We start from the raw sequence: 21,107 nt of genomic DNA, 5'->3' as shown, positions 1-21,107 counted from the left end.
ACTGTTTGCACAGCGCTGGGAAAATGTCCCTTATTAAGTATTATGATTATCACAGATCAAAGATAGAGTCCACTACTAAAAGACCAACCAGAACAGCAACTTATTAATGACGTCCACATCAAACCAAGGCATCACATCATTTCACATCTTAGCGGCTTTTTACCTTGCTATTTTTTTTCTCCCAAAAAGCACTACCTAAAAGCTCCAGAGAGGCATGGTTTTTAAACCTCCCCCACCCACCGAGTTCTATCAGCCCATCAGGACAAAGTGCTCTAGCAGGCAATGCTCTCTATAAAGCAGCACAGGGAAAATGCAGCTTCATCCAAAAACTGAATATATTCACATTAGAAATAAGGCACACATCTTCCAGGGAAGAGCAAACCCCGGCACTCAAAGTCTTGGGGAGCGCTGAGTGAGGTGCAAAGAAGAGGGAGACATGATTAAGGTGATGGGAAAGGAGGGGATGGGCAGTGGCACTGTGGGTGGACTGGAACAGGGGAGAGGAAAGAAACGGGTGGGTGCAGAAGTCTTTATTCAGTGTCTAATACAATGGTGTCCTGGGCCATGACTTTAGCTCCTAGGAGCAACTGCAATACACGTCATAGAGTCAAGGTGGTCATCAGTCAGGGTGCCACAGAATGGATGAATTTGGTAGTGGGGATAGAGAGGAAGGAACGAGTTTCCAAAATGCAAAGAACGCAACAGTAGGATTTAGGAAGGGCCTGGACGGGAAGAGAAAAGGCCAACTCAGACTTGATACCAACTCTGCAAGCTTTGGCCATGGGAAGGGAAGCGAGGCTGCCAATGGCGACTTGAGGGAGAAGGGGAAGATGATCAGGCTGGGTTTTTGCCATGCTATCAATCCTGTTGCTATGCTACAAAGAAGTCTAACTGTAAATAAACTGCTGCTCTTTTTAAACTCCACATCACTGGTGCCTCCGGTCCTCAGCATGAGATGTGCTGGACTAATTCCTCCCTGCCGAGCAGACCTGATGAGATCACCAGCTCATGTCACAGTGAGCTCAGACAAATTCCCACGAGGGAAAGGACCACCTGTAAAAATATCATATAACCAGTTTAGAATGGTCTTCCAGCAAGGGTATGAGTGGAAACTGCACATACCCAGTCTGCTTCTGGATCAGATTGAATAGCCCCTGCATTCACCACAGCCTGCTCTTCCGTTACCTCAGCTGTACATCTGTGGCTGCATCTTCTTCAAGGCCCTGCGCACTGCAGGTGCCCCCAAGCCACCTCACCTTACGCCTGGCAGAGAGATCACGTCAAATGTCTCCCCCAAAGTCTGAATTCCTTGGGAACCTCGGTGTCTTGTGAGTCTTCCAGCTCTCAGGATATTCCCTTCAACTCTGCTTGGAATTATATGATGGCTTCACTGTTGCTCGTCCTGGCTAGGCAACATCCATGCCATCTCTCTCAAGCCCCTCTGCACTGGCAGGAGGATGGATCAGGTAAGTTAACAGCTCTTCTATCTCTGCTTTCTTGCAGTTGTTCCCAGGTTTCCTTTTAGCTGCCTGTGGATCAAGCACCCTCCATTTAGATCTCTTTGGACTGCTCCTGTCACCCCAGCTGTTTCTAGGCTATCACCAGAAAAAGACTTTCCTTTCCTCAGTGAATAAGGACACTTGACACATTGTGCAGGGAGAAAACAAGTACAGAGATCCCTGCAATTAGCTAAGACGCAGCTGTGCAAGGGAAAGAGCTAACAGTTCTGGGGAGGTAGCTAACACTGGGATGGCCAAAAAATGGTCCACCCAGTTAGACTTCTAGAGCCTCTCTCACAGAACAGAGCTGAAGGGACACAGAGTAGATTCTGAGCAGGTGGTGTTTGTGCTGCCCGACACATCCAGCAATGATGCAATTCAGATAGGCCTCAAACTGATGTTGATATAGTTTAGTGAAGACATCAGGACAATAGATATTTCTAAGGCACTTACCACTTTGATATGCCTAAGTCTGATATGGAGACCCAGGAGCACAGAATGACAGATGTTGATCTAAACACAATGCACCACTTAAGCCAGTGCAAAGGGTGCTGCCCGGTGACACTATAGGTCCCACAGCGCAATGCTGGCACCTTTTGGCTGCACAGGCCCCACTTTCACAATAAAGAAGAGGAAGGCTACAATCTGCTCCTTAATCCAGACAAATGAGGTGCAGCCCTTGGGCTCCTGGCTATCTGCCAATGCAGCTGCCCATTGGGCACATATGGGCATCTCTGGGATGGCAGCAAACATCTTTACCCAGCACATTTTTTTTCTGTAAATGGTATAAACAAGGACCATATACTTACAATTTGCTTCTGTTTTAATGGCTTCACAGAGAAGCTGCCATCCACGTGCTGGTGGGGAGATAAGACAGAGAAGTTAAACAGACTATACGGAAACAACCAAAGCAAAATGCAAAGACACTCAATGCACAATTAGTGTGTCCACCCAGAGAATGAGTGCATAGTACTTAGTGCATCCCAGGTCCTGAGAGCTTCTTCCCTGTGTAGACAATCCTTCAATGCTGCACCAGGACTAGACCTTACTTTATCTATCTGCAAGTGTCACTTGAAGCTTTACAGGACTAAGGGCCTCATCCCACAACCAGGCAGAGCTGTGGTTTTCCCAGCATTTGCCAGACACACAGAGCATGTGGCAGAGAGTCAGATCGGACTTACAGATGGTCACCATGTGCTCCTGTGACTGCAAACTTAGTTACTGCTACCACGCTAATGGGCCTCGCTTACTTAATCGACTGTAAAAGCTAGACCAGAACAGAATCTACCCCAGCTTCCCAGCACAAGACCCTTCAGCCACAGCTAGGCTCAATGTTCTGCAGAGCCCTTTGATTTTGTAATTGAGGCAACGTGTGCTCCAAAATTACCATCAGCAGGGGGGAAAAGAAAAGCCACAGCTTTTGCTTTGGGGAAGCAGCCACATTGCAGAAAGGGCTGTTTGGGAGTTTGCCATCCAAGGATAAAGTTACTTTCACTGGGAGCACAAGCCAAAGGGTTGCTGTGAAGTCAGGAGGGGCCTCCTGGTGGGATGAGGGAGATTAGTTTTATCTAGTACCTGGGTTATTTTAAGTGTATTGCCTTACAGAGTGTGAAGGGAGTAAGAACATCTCCAGAGACCTAGTGACAAGAGGAAATACAAACACTTTCCCTGCAGAGTTTCACACAGCTTGTGTGGTCTCCTTTACAGACCTACAGGGAAGGAAGGAAACTAAGTAAACAGAATCATTTACACTGGCATTCCCCAAAGCAGTTCTGTATGGCAGGACAATGGAACTATGTCAAACTGACTGGTAATACGTCCAGCACCATGTGCTCCTGCTTTGGGGCAGTGCACCGCAGATAAGGGGCTGTAATTACCAGGAGGAGACAGCTCCATCCATTGAAAAACAGAAGCCAATGAAATAACTATTAGATATATATATATTTTTTAAACTGAAGTTGTTTGTACATTGGCCTGTGGCCTCATGAGCAAACCACACAGGCCGCCCAAGGGGACGCAGAGAGACTGACTTTTCCTTTCAACCACAATCCTGAAAACAAGTTCATTTGGGCCTCCAGTAGCAGGTCCTGGGCATCATCTGCATATTGATAATGGACCCAGCCACAGGAAGCTGCTCGGGTCAAAAAGTCAGAATCCCTTCAAAATGTATCTATTGCCAGGCCCCCACTAGGTGCTACCCTAGTGCAGGAGACTGTTCTCATGCGACTCCCACACCAAGCCAGGAGATCTGGAGAAACGTCCCACGGGTGGGACCTTATCCAAAATGGGACATTTGCCCAGTTGGTTTCTCTAGTAGGTGATTTCCTGATTTCTGAAGCTGCCACTACACTGCTGCAGCTGCTATTGTAACGTAAGGAAACTAACTGAAGACAAAGGAGCATCTGTCCCTGGGACTAGACTCAGACCAGCAATGGGGTTCTCTCAATAGACCGTCTGCCTGTGCCTTTGGTGTCCCTGATCTCGCTAGAGGTTTGTCACAGTCAGGGTTTGTTGGGAAGCAGCGCGAGTGACTCTGGCAGGTTTTCCATGTGGTGTGTGCACAACCATGTAGCACCCCCAGAGCATGACAGCGGGGTCTGTCTACCCTACGGGGATGACACTGTTGTTTTGTGTTTGTACAAACTCTTAAGTTTGTCAGCTGCTAGAAAGAAGGCCCCTATATATGAACTGGCATGAAGAGCAAGCAGCTAGTCTCAGCTAAAAATTCCTGCAAACTCAGTGTGTCTTACTTTATAATTCAGACATTTCACTATGGTTTCTATCCTGCTACTTATCGACACCCGAGCACAGGAGAGGCAGGCATCAAACATTTATTTGTGAGGCTACCACAGATTTCTAGTGACATCTTTCTCAATGCTCCCGTTGAGGAGGTGCTCACCTCCCGTCACCCTGCTTCTGTTACCACCTCAGTACCCGGTTGTGCTAGATGGAAATGCAAACCTGCTGAATGATTTTTGAAGCTAGGAGCTTTTTAAAAACCTGTTAAACAATTAACGGCTCTACAAATACATCTCCGGATGCAAAAATGACAAGTGAGAGAATTGATGTGGGCTAGAAAGAATGGATGTGAATGGGCAAACGTACAAGGGTCATGTCGGGAACTTGGCTGGTGGCAGCAGCCAGAGCTGTAATTTTACCATCAAAAGGTCAGCAGGACAGAGGGGTCAGGTAATCAAAGGGGAAACACCTACCACAATATGCCCTCTGCAACTTCACATAACAATCAGGTTGAAGGTGTGGCCTAGACCAATGGCTCTCAACCTTTCCAGACTACTGTACCCCTTTCAGGAGTCTGATTTGTCTTAAGTACCCCAAGTTTCACCTCACTTAAAAACTATTTGCATACAAAATCAGACAAAAATATGTGTCCCAGCACCCTATTGCTGAAAAATTGCTAACTTTCTCATTTTTACCGTATCATTATAAAATAAATAAAATGGAATATAAATATTGTGCTTACATTTCAATGGACAGTATACAGAGCAGTACAAACAAGTCACTGTATGAAATTTTAGTTTGTGCTGACTTCACTAGTACTTTTTATGTAGCTTGTTGTAAAACTAGGCAAATATCTAGATGAGTTGATGTACCTCCTGGAAGACCTCTGCGTACCCCTGGTTGAGAACCACTGGCCTAGAGGAAAGAGAGCAGGGCAGGGCTCACAGACAGATACCCACATAAGCAGAAAGCGCCCTTCTCTTTTCGAGATTTTAAACATGAAGACGCACAGCCCAAAGCATGTGTTTTAAGGCCCTTGAATGGCTATCTTGTCACTCTCTAAGACCCAGATTTTCTCTAGCAACAACAATGACAAATTGAATCCCACTTCTTGCTTTAGAAGTGTCTGAACAAAGCAGAGATGGGCAGACTAGAGGAATTCGAACAACAGATACAAGAGAATATAAGCTCCCTAATGAAGTCTGTCACTTAATGATGCTCTCAAAGGGCAATATGCAGATATTGAATTTTGCAACATTTACTTTTCACATTTACCAGTCAGAGAGCAGAGAGGTAGGAAAGTGACTCCAGAAGGTCCCAGTTCAGTCACACACCTATTATTTATTTATATATATACACACATACACACCCACCCACACAAAGAGCACCATGCTGTAGAGTCATCATCAGGAGCATGCTACAGAGCCTACAGACTAACAGTAAGCCATGACACTGGAAGGAAGGATGCATGGGGAGAACACAGGCCTGGGAACCAGGAGAGCTGGTGTGACGTGGCACTCCATATGCTTCATGAAAATATGCTTGGAATGTGAATATAATGTAACTGAAACATGCTTTATGCAAGAGGTCTCTTGTAAGCTACCATTACAAAGTTTATAATCTACCGAGTGTGTTCATCCTATTTGTATGAATGTATCATTCTTGTATCTGAAGCTAGAAATATGAAGTATTACTCTGAAGTCCTATGGTAACTATGCAAAGCGTGGGCCATTAGTGGTGCCTTGGAATCTTGATGGCTCCCATTAACTAGGACAATTGGTTGTAAATGGCTCTGTTTACTTGTAAACCTTCCTGTATAAATGAGTGCCAGCAGTGAGTAAAGAAGTCTCACAGGACATGTGAACTGGAATCCACCTTAAACCTAGTGTTTTTCCATTTAGAAGGAAGGGTGGAAACCCAGAGAGACAAAGTTATTCCTGCTTTGTGCCAAAGATATAAAAGGGGGTAGAACAGAACAAAGGGGTTGCCAGTCATGAGAAATCCCCTAGTTACCACCTGAGCTGGAACTAACATGAACTGTACCAGGGGAAACAACTGGGCCCAGATTAAGAAGGAGTCTAGACTGTGAAAGAAGCTTACTGGAATATCTCTGAGGAGGAGATTTACCTGTAATCAGTTTCTTAAATGTATTAGGCTTAGACTTGCGTGTTTTGTTTTATTTTGCTTGGTAACTTACTTTATTCTGTCTGTTATTTCTTGAAACCAATTAAATCCTTCTTTTTATACTTAATAAAATCACTTTTGTTTATTATTAAACCCAGAGTAAGTGATTAATACCTGTGGGAGCAAACAGCTGTGCACATCTCTCTATCAGTGTTATAGAGGGCGGACAATTTATGAGTTTACCCTGTATAAGCTTTATACAGAGTAAAACGGATTTATTTGGGGTTTGGATCCCATTGGGAACTGGGTGTCTGGGTGCTGGAGATAGGAAACCTGCTGAGCAGTTTTGGTTAAAGTCTGTAGCTTTGGGGGTGTGGTTCAGACCCTGGGTTTGTCTTGCAGTGGAGTAGTGTGTCTGGCTCAACAAGACAGGGTTCTGGAGTCCCAAGCTGGCAGGGAAAACGGGCTCAGAGGTAGTTTCAGCATGTCAGGAGACAGTCCCAAGGGGGTCTCTGTGACCGAACCTGTCACAGCTGGGTCATACTCCTGGCTTTGCCACAGATCATGTGTGACCATAGGCAAGATACTGAGTCACTCTCTGCCTCAGTTTCTCCCTTCATAAAACGGAACCAATTCCCACCTGCCTCCCAGAGGCTAAGGGCCTGGATGAGTTTCTGCAAAGTGTGCTGAGGTTTGTAGATGGAAGGAGCTCTAAGCACTTGGGATCACTATCAACACTCGTTAAAGAGCGGTATCTCTGTGTGCTTTTAGCACCCTTTTCCTTGAGACTGCCCAGGATCATTAGCAGCAGTTTCCCAGAACCTCAGGACCACCAGGCTGGGCCATCCCTCACTCTCCCCTTTCATTGAATTTTCTCCTCAATTAAGATGCACTTCAGAAGAGCCCAAACTCCCCCACTTGACCATGGCCTAATATGTTCTATAGCAAGTGTCTCAGTTCACTGGGGTCCGGAGGATTCCAGGACAGCGCAGGAATCAGCGCTACAAAGGGACTGAGCTCTCAGCAAAGGAAACAGAGTATGGGTCCAACTTTGCAGGAGGTTCTCACAAGAAATGTGGGAGGGAAGAAAACCAGGACTGAAGGAAGAACAGCACAGGTAATGCTCTCCTTCTAGCCAAACAGCTTTGTTTATCACTTAATTGCTACCTAAGGGCTTGACAGGGAACTTCTAACTATACTGGTATAATCCTAATGCGATAGCTGAACTGCTGTAGCTATACTGGAATAACTCCCTGATGTGGACATACTTATTCTGGAATGCTAGTGGCTTTTGTTCCAGTTTAGTTCAAACTCCTTCCAGAGCAACAAATTGAAACAGAAAAGGTACTCCTACCAGAATAAGAGTGTCCACATGGAGAGTTATACTGGGATAGCTACAGTGATTTAAATTCACACTTTACCTACTACCGGAATAACTGTCCCATGCAGGCACACTCCAAGAGTTCCATACACTTTTAAAAACAGGGGGAGGAAGGAACTGGGGAACTCTGTTCGGCACTGGTGAGACAATACCTGGAATATCGTGTCTAGTTTTGGTTCCGCCACCGAAGGGATGTGGACAAATTAGAGAGAGTCCAGCGGAGGGCAACAAAAATGATTAGGGGGCTGGGGCACATGACTTATGAGGGGAGGCTGAGGGAACTAGGGTTATTTAGCCTGCAGAAGAGAAGAGTGAGGAGGGATTTGATAGCTATCTTCAACTACCTGAAGGGGGGTTCCAAAGAGGATGGAGCTAGGCAGTGGTGGCAGATGACAGAACAAGAAGCAATGGTCTCAACTTGCAGTGGAGGAGGTCTAGGTTGGATATTAGGAAACATTAATTCACTAAGAGGGTGGGGAAGCACTGGAATGGGTTACCTATGGAGGTGGTGAAATCTCCATCTTTAGAGGTTTATAAAGCCTGGCTTGACAAAGCTCTGGCTAGGATGGTTTAGTTGCGGTTGATCCTGCTTTGAGCAGGCGGTTGGACTAGATGACCTCCTGAGGTCTCTTCCAACCCTATGATTCTATGAAGACTGAAAATCAGGGTGTTAAACTTCATTTGTTGCAGATGATATTTGAAAATGGAAGGGGAAGCCTTGCAAAGAAGTCCAGTGAAAAACAATTTACAGGGCATTTCTTCACTGAAAAGGGACATGTCAAAACAGCCCCGCCTTACTCAATAAGCCTTCTCCCTGGGGGTATTCAGAGCCAGAACTCTTTACACACTAAAAGAGATTACTCCGTTTTACTGCGACGAGTGCTCCAAAGCCAGCCCAGCTCTGAGATGGGGACCTGGAATCTAATCTGGCTCTTCCACACCCAAATTATCTCAGTAGCATCCCATTGGAAAATTGTTGCTGATGAAGAGTGAGCCAAAGAGAGCACTGGGGAGTGTGCAGGGCTGGCAGAAAAGCCATCTCTTTAGTTGCCAGCTGTGTAGATTTGATCTCGAGTCATGGACACAATTAACATGGAGCCCCATGATACCATTTTCAGATCAGAACTGTATTTAACTCATCTAGCTGGCATGTCTAGAGTGGGAATAAGTTTACAAGTTTACATGCAAAGAATGCTAGAGGTGGGACTCCGAGGCACTGTGCTTTTTTCCATTTCCTCCATGTTCCTGGGGACACTCAAGGGGCAACTAGTCAGTTACAACCCAGGAAAGAAGCAGCTGATTGAGATATTTTGGGGACGGGAAAGGAGATTTACTGCAAGACATTTAATAGCCCTGGGAAACATCTAGCAGATAGATAGGTGTGTACATATGTAAGCACACATCTGTTCACTGAGGGAGTCATAAAAAGGAAAGAACTGCATCGTTAACATGAAACACAAAAAGACTCAAGAGCCCTATTTTCCAGTCAGACACCAAGCTGCCAAGTCTACTCCTCCAACAGAGCTGCAAGGCCAGCAGACTACACACCTACTGCCAAGGTTACATGTTTGTTTTACCAATATATAAACAGCAAATTACTGAAGCCTGCTGGTATGTCCGAGTTCTGCGAGCACCCTTCTCCGTTTGCTCTGGTGGCCCCGGCCGTAACTGGATCCTTAACAAACAAAACTGCTTTGGATTAATGGCCTGCACTTCAAACAGCCCAGGACCTTTCTAAGGAGAGTAAATGTGATTTAAGCAAACAAGGTTGGGGAGGGGCATGGATGGGATGGCGGTTGTCTGGAAGGAATAAAGCTGTGGCTGGTAGAGCAGAAAATGTGCAGCTTCCTGGTTGCTTGAAGCCTGTATTCCTTTTATGAGCAGTGTGGGGGCTGCAGGAGACATTTTGCTGATGTTCTACCTATGCTTGGATTTGCCTTCCCTAGCCTGCCAAACATGGGTGGTGGGTGAACCGTGGGCTCGTGAAGGTTAGCTTCCTTCTACCTGAGGCCCCGTGCCCTTTTCCCACCAGAGCCCAAAGGCCACACACATCCCAGGCCACCTGAGTGCCCCAGGCCTGGAGCGCCAGGTGGGCAGTGTGAGCACCAGCTCCAGCCACCCAGAGTTCCTGGCTGCAGGCTGGCCCCCACTAGCCCCAGCCTGGGGCCCCGGTCATGGGGAAAGCGCCACAGAGCGCTGGGAAGCAGGAGAGAATCTGGGGCAGGAGTGTGGGTAGAGCCATGCAGGGTTGTTTGGGGAGGCTCAACCTCCTCCTAGCTCTGATATCTGGCACCCATGATGCCACAGTCCTTATGGTCATTGCACCTCCGAGCTCTCTGTTCAGGACTGCAGTGGGGTAGCTCAGCCTTGCGAGCAGAGTTCGGAGCCATGACAGAATCACGGCAGGATGTTCTCTCAAGTTACAAACACGCATCACTCATCACTGCATCACAATCCATCAAGCAAGTCAAGGGACCATATCCCGATTCCATGGCTCCCTTGACACCCTCCCCCGTCTCCCACCAAGACTCCTAGCTGCTTAGCCCTCTGGTGAAGGGTCCTAGCTGCTCCCTCCATTTGCTCAGCAGTAGGTACCATGTCCGGAAATTGCCATTGCAGGACCCAACTGGCATCAGCCAGCAACGTGAATTCCATGCAGGCACCTAGAGATCCGGCCTGCTGCATGAGCAATCTGAGGGAGGCCAAGGCTGCCCTGGGGATATACACATTGCTCAGTGATGGAACTGATAAAGAACCCCCGTCTATAAAACACCCTAACGTTAAAATTGTACAGTTCCCACAGTCCGCCACTCACTACAAGTTGCCTGCTGGCAAGGTGCAGGCAACAGTGCTCCTCAGCCTGCAAACAGGGAACCAGCTACTCCTCTTCACTGCCACCCCCCCTTCACATGCCCCAGCCGACCCTCTTTCAACCCTCCTGCACTGCATACATCTCACACAGGGGCCATGATCAGGCCAACTCCCCCACCACCGTGCTCCCAAACACCAGCAAAGAATAAGCCTCCATGCTCGCCAGTAACCCAGGACACAGGGGGCCAAACAAGGAAATAAAGGAGATAAGCTGGTCCCTCGTAACATGGTCAGGATGTGGGAGGCTCCCCAAAGAAGAAGGTGTCCTGCCTGACTGTCCCAGGCCCAACAGGGGAGGGCTGGTCTGCATTTAGCCTTTAAGGTGACATTTAAGAAGACACAGGAAACCAAGGGCCAGCTATGGGGGCAGGAAGATGGGGGGGTATGGTTTAGGAGAAGGAGCCATGGGTGTGTCCCACCTCAGTCTAGAATCAGCTGGCCATCAGCCCCCTCCACAGCATGAGAGGAGCACCATGCAGTGATCACAGACTCCCTATTGCCCCTGGACTCCATCCTCCATTCCACACTGGCTGGACTGAAGGCAGGGGCTGCTGTGCAATGCTCCCTGACGCAGTCTGGCAGCTAAGTCTGCCAGGAGGCACTCAGGACTGCCCAGAAAACCACCAATACCAGAGCAGGCTGCACCAAGAGTGGGTGATGCCCACTGGTGGGCAAGCAAGCCCAGAGCAGCTGGGGAGTGAAGAGGAATGATGGTGCACTCTCAGTCCTTGTGCTCAAACATGGGGTATCAGAGAGGTCTGGGCACTGGACTGAGCGCAGCACCATGATGCAATGTCCCAGGGCAGCTTTAGGTGCCTTTGAGTTTGCTGAGCACCCGCTCTGCTCTCTGAATATTAGGGAGCCACTCATCTCACCTGGCAGAAGGTGCGCTTGGCATGCGTCCCCTTCAGCCGAAACCCCATGGACCTCCATGTTACAATAGCTGGGATCTCGGTGTTCTATGCATCAGGTCAAAAGCACCCAGATCCTTGGAATTACAGGTTTGGCCTTTGGATCTTCTGAAGCTGAGAAAATTCCAGGAGGGCTCAGATCCCCGAGATCCTTTCTGCCCTTGCTTGGAGAGTAAGCAGCCCATGGGCACTTTGTTGGGGGACAAGATCATTGTAAATTTCAGCTCCTCCCCACCGGCAACATACCGGCCTGGGTTACTGGGTCTGCCTCTCTCCCAGAGTGAGCTGAGTGTCGGTGTCACTGTGCATCCAGAGCGTTGGACTCTGGGGCAGAAGAAAGTGCTATTGAAATGGAAACTATCACAGCAGCCCTAATGATTTCTAACAGAATTAACATGCCACCATGGAATGTTGCCCCTTCTGGTATCAGTCACAGTGAGGTGCCAATTCTCACAGCTCAGGAGACAAAACTTGCTCCATCAGCCAGAGGCCCCGGGGAACAGATGTCTATAAGAAGTGTTTATAATAAAGGCTGGCCACATGGTGCTAGAATATGATGCCAGGAATGCAGAGCCAGGTTCATTTCAGGACTCCAGCTCCGTAACCACAGGAGGCTGGGCACTATGCAAGAGTAGGGAGCTCGGTCTTCTCAAGCAGATAGTGGCGAGACAAACCCCATCCCTCTCACTGTCCTGCATACAAATTACACTGGCAGTGGATTTGGCTCTAGCTACTGCCAAGAGGGCACAAAGGCGGCAGCGAGGGAATAACAAAGGGTCTTGGGGGCAGGGAACGCTTGGCTACAGATGTTAATTCACGGGCACCAAGCAACATCATTCACTTTTGTCTTGCATGGAAACAAGGGTCTGATCCTTCCCATATCTCGTCATAGTCCAACGGGTCCACCTAGAGGACTTCCTCTGCAGGCAACAGCCTAGCTTCTGATCATCGCAGGCTTCAATACCTGCCCTCCTCTTGCCCAATTCACAGTATGGGCAGAGCCAGATATACTGGGAGAGAGAGCAAGTTTGCTCTTCCTGCTCCAGGAGAATTAGGGAAGGGGCAGGAGGGAATTCCCAGGGGAGATGAGAGCTGCCTTTTCCTTGTGCTAATAGTTCCCTAGCTGGCAGATGGCACCCCCAGCTGTGCTCTCTCCACCCAAACGGAGGGCCCCAACCCAAGGGCTCAAAAAAAAGAAAAGCAAACATGCTGCTCCCTCTAACTGCTCTGCCAGCTCCTCCTGCCTCACCCTCAAGAGCAGCTTGCATCACTGCACTCACTGAACAACCTCAGTATTCCCACTAAGAGGCCTTAACAGCTGCAGCATGGAGCAGCAATAGCTGCACTGCTATCAGAATCTGCCTGCCGCAGGGGGAGACGCAATCAATACAAGGACCTATCCACACAGAAGAGTTCCCTGTAATATACCATGGTTTAGGCTTGCCCTCTGGCTGGGAATAAGCTACTATTACCATGATCCCAAACACTGAGGACTGGTCTTCACATATGACATAGCACCAGTCTTTAACAGGATTAATCTCAGACCAAGAGTCATATAGCAGATCTGGTCCTGCAGACGGATAGATCTTAAGGCTCTGACCATATCCCATGACAGACTTCTTTTGTCTAAACACCACCGCATTTTAAACCATCTGGATGCTGGAATCATTCCAATCCTCAGGGGCCAGGAGATGTTGCTACAATTGTCTGGTGACCACCATAACTCTATGTACTGAATACACCTGTATGTTACATATTATGGTAGCGTCCGGGCGCCCCAGTCCTGGACCAGGAGCCACTGTGCAAAGTAGGAGCTGTACAAACAGAACAAAAGACAGACAGTCTGTACCATGGACACTTCCATCCACGTGGCTATGCGGACACAGGAAAGGAAGCCGAATGGCAAGACTCATTTACCTTTTCAAATGCAGAGGAGAACATGAGGCATGGCCAGTAACTTCAACCCCACTGGGAAAGAGGGAGAACAACATGTTAAAATCTTGAAAAGGTCGGCACCTCTAAGCCACACACAGAAGGAATAGAACGAGGGTTACGCTTTTCACCCTCATTTTTCTGGGGAGGGGGATTTCATGGCTATTGCTTGTAAGGCCAATCCCCTATGGTTTGGAGCATGTTGGGGAGAAGTGGTTCAGCATGAAGAATGAAACAGCCCAGGTAATTATGACTGGGAATCCAGCTGCTGCACACAAGTTGAATCCATCCATTTTCCCGCTTTAACTGGCCCATGCTGCATTTTAATCTTTGTCTTGCAGCATCAAGAGCTCTCCCTGTTATACTGTCCAGGAATTCAGTTAGGACTTCTCCATATTAGCCCCTGGAGAATGGTAAACCTTGGGCCCAGAGAACAGACCTGTAGGGCCAAAATGGCGCCTCCAACCTGCAGACAGCCTGTGAACCACGACCACTCAGATCCATTTTACCAGCTGCATCTCTCACAGTTGTTCCGTACAATCCGGCTTCACCTTTACAGACACCAGTGAACCAAAGCAGTGGGAGCGGAAAGCTGCTGGGTTCCTTTTACTCCCCTAAGCTTGTCATCCTCGCAAAGAGACACATCAGGCTGGTTTATCTACAGCTGGCAAATCCTCAATGTTTATTGTCTTATTTACTCTAGTCCTAGGGATTCCCACATGCATTTATTAATTGTCCCAGCAGTTTATCTAGTACGACATAAAACATTTTGGTTTCATTTTTTGGTCCCTTCTGTCCTCCTTCCCCAAACAGATATCACGTTGGCCCCTCCCAATTGGAGGTCTCCTCATTCTTCCAGGAGAGCTCAAAAGCAACCTGGTGAAGCTTCCAGCATGTACGTATGGCTCCATCAACACTCAGGAGCCAGGCAAAGATAGTGTGTTTTAGGAGTCACGATTCCTGAGCTTGCTCCCAGCACTGATTCCTATGACCCCCTTTCCTGATCCCTCAGTTTTCTCCTATGAAAACTGGGGATACACTTCCCTACTCAGAGGTTCTGGGAGGATTAACCAGCAAGTACATGCACAGCCTCGGATGAGAGTCTGGAGGAGTGACGAGGCAAGGAAAAGGGGTATAACTGCCTTTGGTTTACTCACACAAACACATGCCAACTAGCTAGGGAGGCATGTGGAATGGTTCTGAGTGACCAGCTCCCAGGGCGGCGCTACCATTTAGGCGAACCTAGGCAATGGCTAGGGCGCCAGAATTTTGGGGTGGGCGCTATTTTGCCGAGGGGGCGGCCACGGGTCCGGTGGAACCTACCGCAGTGATGCCGGCGGACGGTCTGCTGCTGGAAAGGCTCCGGTGGAGCTGCCGCAGTCATTTCGGCGGACGGTTGCGCTGGTCTAAGGCTCCGGCGGACCTACCACAGTCATGCCTGCGGCAGGTCCACCAGAGCTTTAGACCAGCGGACTGCCCGCCAGCATCACTGCAGCAGCTCCAACGGAGCCTTCCAGCAGGGACCGTCCGCCCAGCATGACTGCGGTAGGTCCGCCGCAGGGGGCGGCGAAATGGCCGTCGCCTAGGGCATCAGAAACCCTGGCGCCGCTCCTGCCAGCTCCCAGGCTAGCAACAGCAGAAGGAAACAACTGAGCTTCCAAGGAAGGAGCTCAGTAGTTCCTTTGCAGCCCCACAAAGGCATAAACGACAAGGTGACCCATCATTGACTCTGGCTTAAAAAAGCCACATGTGGGAGGAGAAACTATGGACACCCCCCCCTGCAAGAGTGATTGGGGACACACCGAGCTCTCACGACGAGTCTTAGCAGGTAAAGCATAGTTGGCAAAGATAACAATGTGTGTATGGGGGGCCAGGAGGTGATCCCTCCCTGCTATCAGTGAGGGGGAAACAAGTCCAGGAGATTTTTCTGCAACCAAGCCAGCTAAATTTTAGTCTGAGCAATGGAATTAACTTTAGCTCTCTCATAAGACATTTTAAAGCCAAATTAGAGATCTGAGAAGCTGAACGGGAAACTATGCTTTTTCGTTCAGGCAGCTTGCAAAGTCAGAACTAGGCAGTCACACATTGCACAGAAATCTCCCCTCCTTAAGGCTTTTAAACTTAGAGCAGTTCCAGTTCCAGCCCCAGTAGCTTTATACTCTCAGTCTGCCACAGAAAGGAGGCATCTCCTGCAGCTTTCAGACAGACAAAGCATTTTGGCTGATTGCTCTTTTCATTTGCAGTTCACTTTTATTAAATGCACAGGCCTATAATTTACCAGGCAATCAGAACACCGCTCTTTCATTCATTAAAAGGAAAGAAAAGGGCACATCAGATTTTCTCAGATCCCTTTGAAGTGTATATACTGTGTGTGTTGATGTTTTTCCAGGAGGGGTTTAAAAGCCATTTCTGTCTAGGTTATTAGGACAGATTTACAGAGTTTATTAAATCAAATGAGAGTGCATCATTGACTAAGAGGACACTGCAGTATGCACACAGCTGTATGTTGCTTCCTTAGTCCTCATCTCTTCTTGTTCTATTATTGGTCACAACAGGCATTTTTATAGTATGCATCACTGCAGTATACAAGTATATTGTCAAAGCACTCCCCAGACAAATGTAAAAGTGTTTTCATTAAAAAAACAAAAACTTCTTTACCAGTGTTACTGACAGCACCTTAGATATACAACTGCAAATATTTTACAACTCCTTTCCTTCATACGTATTACGCTGATTGCTCAACTTTATGTTGCGTCATATTTGGGATTTTTCTCAACTAGTTTTGCTTGACATCAGTTTCTGGACAATTCACGTTTCTGGTTCCCATGCCCTAGCACAATGCTGCAATGTCTGTGCTGGAAATGGAGTTACTGTAAATAATCTCTTGTCTCTGTTTTGGAAGACAGTATTAAAAAAGTAGGGTGAAATCCTGGCCCCATGACTTCAATAGGGAAAGGACTGCGTTTAGGACAAAGGTAACCAAAATGTCTCCCATTATCTGCTGACATCAGAAGGCATGGTAGCCACACAAAACAGCCTGCAGAGAAACAAACCTCATGCAACATGAATGGCAGTCTAGACATATATCTATTAGCAAGCCCTGCATCAAAAAATAGCAATGAATTTTTTAAATGGGAGAATGTATAAAAAACAACAAATAAAAAGCTGCTCTGGCGCTTGTCAAGTAGGGCCGAAAGAATCAGCTGCCCATTAAATTATCCAGAGACTTTCAACATTCAAAGTTAGTTTTCACTGTAAAAAAGTTTGATTTAACAGTGATTTGAACAGCTTGGAAACATTAACATTATTATAACAGCACCTAAAGGTTTACCCAGGTCAGGGCACTACCTGTTTTAGACACTGCACGTACACATAGCCAGAGGACTTGCAGTCTGACCACACAAAGGGCAAGTATTACTATCCCATTTACAGATGGGAATGAGGTTGCAGCGGGATGAAGGGACTTGCCCCAGGTCACACCACAGTCTGTAGCACAGCCAGGAACTGAACCAAGATCTGACCTAGCCAGTGCTTTAACACAAGATCAATCTTCCTCTCCAAATGAAATCTGAGCGTAAAAGGCAGATTTGACTGTTACCTGGGCCCCTTTCCCACGGATGTTAAGTCACATGCCTGAAACATTTTTAAACACATGGAGTCATTAAGCCCCCCCCTGCAGGAAGCATGTGTTGGGGGTAGCAGCCCTCTACAGCTATCTCTACACTGCAAGCCAAGGGTGTGACTCCCCGCTTATGTACATATTCTCATGCTGGAGCTAGCACAAGTATAAAGAGCAGGGTAGCCGCAGAAGCATGGGTATTGGCAGTGGAGGCATGGTTGAGTCATGCTGAGTCAACCCCCCCCCCCCCGAAACTGGTGGTATGTACTCGGCACGGCTCAGCCATGCGGCTGTGACACCCCTTGTGTTACTGTGGCTACACTGCTATGTATGCTCAGGGTTAGCTTGATGAGAGCTAGTGTATGTGTATGTGAGAAGGGGGACTCAACCTTCGAGCTCACAGTGCAGACAAAGCCTACAAGGAGTTGGAGAAACAACCAATCAATGAAAAAGCATCTAGCTTACCATCCCCTTCATCCACTACGGCTTGGATCACTACAGGGAACACACCACGATCCAAATCAAGTTCGCTGAGAAGAAGAAAAGAGGGTTTCAACAATGAGAGCCAAAGCCCATGTTAAGCCAATCATCAGGACAGATTGAAAGTAAGGCTGAAGACTGGTGGCTGGCTATGGGAATTGTACCGGGATACGAGCATGGCCACAAAAAGATGCTTCTTTGTTGCTAGGCCTGGGTGTGAGCTCCCCTCCCAGCTTTAGGGGGTGGGGCTGCCAAAGTAGAGCAGAGGCACTCTGGTAAGGTAGTATAGGGGGACGTCTCCCTGGGCACCTCCTGTGCTGTACTTGTTCTGTGGAGAGAGGACATCATTCCGAAGGGCTGTCAATCCTCACTTCAATGAATACTATGAATCTGTACCAACATAGAAGACCCTTATCTTCCAGAAGGAAGAATGAACATACATCTCTACCTCACTATACGCAACCTGAAATAACACGAATTTGGATATAAGCACTCCGGTGGATCAAAGCACGTTCGCTATCAAGCAGTAAGATTTTTTTAGCTCTCGTGGATAGCATGATATCGAGGTAGAGGGTATTTATTACGGGTACGGTGATTAAACAGGAAACAGGCTAGCAAACTAAGGAATCGGAGCAATTTGGATTTATTTGCATCCTACCAATTCACATATCCACTGGTGCTCTGTGTGCAATTTCCAGCTTCTCCAAGTATTTAGAAATAACTAATGCCTTAGTGATGTGTCGGAATGGTACACTATAGTAGCAGTATCTAATTGTAGTGTTGCAGATTATGCTTCCTACTTTATACCAAACTAAGTATCACAAACTAAATATGAGTCAATAGTGAAATACTACTGCAAAAAAAGCAAACATCATTCTGGGATGCATTAGCAGTAGTGTTGCAACAAGGCATGAGAAGTAATTCTTCTACTTCGCTCAGCACTGATAAGGCCTCGGCTGGAAAACTGTGTCCAGTTCTGGGCAGCACACTTCAGGAAAGATGTGGACAAAATTGGAGAAAATCCAAAGAGGAGCAACAACAATGATTAAAGGTCTAGAAAACATGATGTGGGAGGAGGTGACTGTAAAAACTGGGTTTGTTTAGTCAGGAGAAGAGAAGACTGAGGCGGGGACATAACAGTCTTCAATTTATAAAAGGTAGTTATAAACAGGAGAGTGTTATATTATCTTCTTATCCATGGAGGACAGGACAAGTAATGGGCTTAATTGTAGCAAGGGACTTTTAGGTTGGACATTAGAAAAACTTTCAACTCTCAGGGTAGTTAAGCACTAGAACAAATGACCTAAGGAGGTTGTGGAATTTCAGTCAAAGGAGGTTTTTAAGAGCAGGTTAGACAAACACTTGTCAGGGATGGTCTCTAGATAATCCTTAGTCCTGCCTCAGTGCAGGGGACTGGACTAGATAACCCTTGAGTCCTGCAGTTCTGTGATTCTATGACAATGGTAATGTCCTAAGTGTAGTGGTACAGATTTTGGTTTCCACTTTATACTTCAGCACAGTAATAATAGGCTACAGCATTTTAAAAGCATGTTATTCAGCTGATAAATTGGGACCCTGCCTATGCCACAAAAGAAACCCAGAGTGCCACATACAGTCCTTGATGTTAGATTAGCACACAGCAGATCAGTAAACTTGCAATCTGGATAAACCTCTCCCTCCTGAACTCAAAGCTCCCCTGAAACACAGCACACAGATTTTCCTCTCCTGCCATGTTGTACACCAGTAGGTGAGGAACATGAATTTCAAAACAACAACAGTGACAATTTAAATCTTACTTGAGAGTGCACAGCATAGGCCCAAATGCTTCCATTGCCCGCATTTCACATAGCACTTTAAGAAACCACAGGGAATCTTGTAAATTACAGAAAATGGAACTTAAAGTATCGTCAGATGCCAGAGGAAGAGGTGTTCTCAAGGATTCATTTCTGGAGTTTTCTGAAATTACTGCATCAGTTCCCCGGCTTCAACTTGCAAGCATGACTAAGAAGTCTGTTAGCTACAGTGCTCTAAGTGGCTGCAGTTAGTCATGAAGCCATGGCTTCTCTTGTGCTCAGGACTGGTCATGAGATCTCCAAGGCAGAGGAGCAGTGTGAAAGGGACTGGCTTCCAGCTGGAGAAGGCACCAGCCCTGGGGGGAAGGGTATGGAGGAGGGCAAAAAACCCAGCACCTGAGGCTCTTGAGGCTGGGGTGACCCAAACAGGCTGGTTTTCTTGCCCTCCTCCATGCCCTTCCCCCACAGGGCCGGTTGTGTCCATGCCCCACTTGCCCACTAAGGCTGTTTTCAATTTTAAACTGAAGGCTGACTTGAGAAGCCAGCCAAACCCTTTCTTTTGGGCTCCTAATGAGCAAGAAAGAAGAGTCCCATTGGGTAAAGATGGGGCCTATTATTCACAGGAGCCTCTTGAGGGACCACAGATTTATTTTAATCTGAACAAGTGATCATCCTAGGTCAGACTATCAGAAATGACCTTTCCAAGGCCTCTTCCTGCTCTCTGAGCCCTGCCACAGTTCAGAAAATAGGAACATTTAAATACAGCACCTATCTCACAATAGTACCCAAACACTGTGTCCGATCTACCAATGTCATACACACTTACAGCACACCTGCTGTCAGATGTGCACAGGGGATCTGAACTACAGGAGCAAGCCTCACACAGACATAGCTGAATACCACAGCTAACTTCCAATTTGCAGACCAAGAGTTCTCCCCCTGCACTTCAGGATAATCACCATTGTTCTACCAAACAGCACACACATTCCCCCAGGCACCCATCTATGGCAGTATGAGAAATGGCGGTCCAACTGGTAACGTACTGCATTTGGTGGGAGAAAGGATACATGGTTAAGCGTTAGAAAGCCCCTGAGCCAGATCTCTGAGGTATCCAACAAGTCCTCCAACACCAACAATATAACAACGAAAACCCAATATTCCTACAGAAAAAAAAAAAAAAGAAGCAGATATTTCCTTTTAGGCACCTTTACATAAGCAGCAAAACAGCCTCACAGTGCAGATACTTTTCCTCTTTTATCAGGTCTCATTTATCAAAGCCACCAGGCCAACCAAATGCACAAGGCAAGGAGACCCTATTCACGGTGTCTCTCCCTGGACAGATAATTTGAAGTTCCCTAGCAATAATCAACTTTGCCTGCAAACAGAACCATAAAGGGCTGTTGCGGGCAATATGCTGCTTTCAAAGCCATCTCAAGTTGTTAGTTGACATTAATGGCCTCATCATTATAGCTGTTTACTGCATAAAAAAAGCACAGAAAGGAGTCAGCCTTCTGCTCTTGCCGGCAACTGAGAGCAGTGCCTTAAGTGACATCGACACCACGAGCTCGGGGTGTGATTCCCCTGTTCATGCTACCTGAGTATAACTAGATGGGTAGCCAGGGTAGCACAGGTAGATGCAGCAAGGGATAGCTGAGCCATGCTGCGTATGTATCCGCTAGTTTCAGGCAAGTTTGGCTCAGCCGTGCCTCCACAGCAGCTAACCAGGCTATCACAGCTACACTTCTATTTACATTAGCA

The 21,107-nt window shown here is 47.3% G+C and overlaps 1 protein-coding gene across 1 annotated transcript in view; it reads right to left on the bottom strand.

Moving 5' to 3' along the window:
• The window catches only part of MGRN1 (mahogunin ring finger 1), a 113,689-nt gene that overhangs the window by 32,342 nt on the left and 60,240 nt on the right, over positions 1-21,107 (bottom strand). Inside the window, exons 7-10 of the mRNA XM_030578844.1 lie at positions 17,542-17,606; positions 5,047-5,056; positions 4,364-4,409; positions 2,309-2,356 (exon numbers count right to left, since the gene is read on the bottom strand). Coding sequence (XP_030434704.1) covers positions 2,309-2,356; positions 4,364-4,409; positions 5,047-5,056; positions 17,542-17,606 — 169 coding nt within the window. The remainder of the gene's footprint in view (positions 1-2,308; positions 2,357-4,363; positions 4,410-5,046; positions 5,057-17,541; positions 17,607-21,107) is intronic.

Source organism: Gopherus evgoodei, chromosome 10 (genome assembly GCF_007399415.2).
Source record: "Gopherus evgoodei ecotype Sinaloan lineage chromosome 10, rGopEvg1_v1.p, whole genome shotgun sequence".
Classification (NCBI taxonomy): Eukaryota; Metazoa; Chordata; order Testudines; family Testudinidae; genus Gopherus; species Gopherus evgoodei.
The sequence above is the reverse complement of the archived record's forward strand: the minus strand, read 5'-3'. Positions and strand labels throughout refer to the sequence as shown.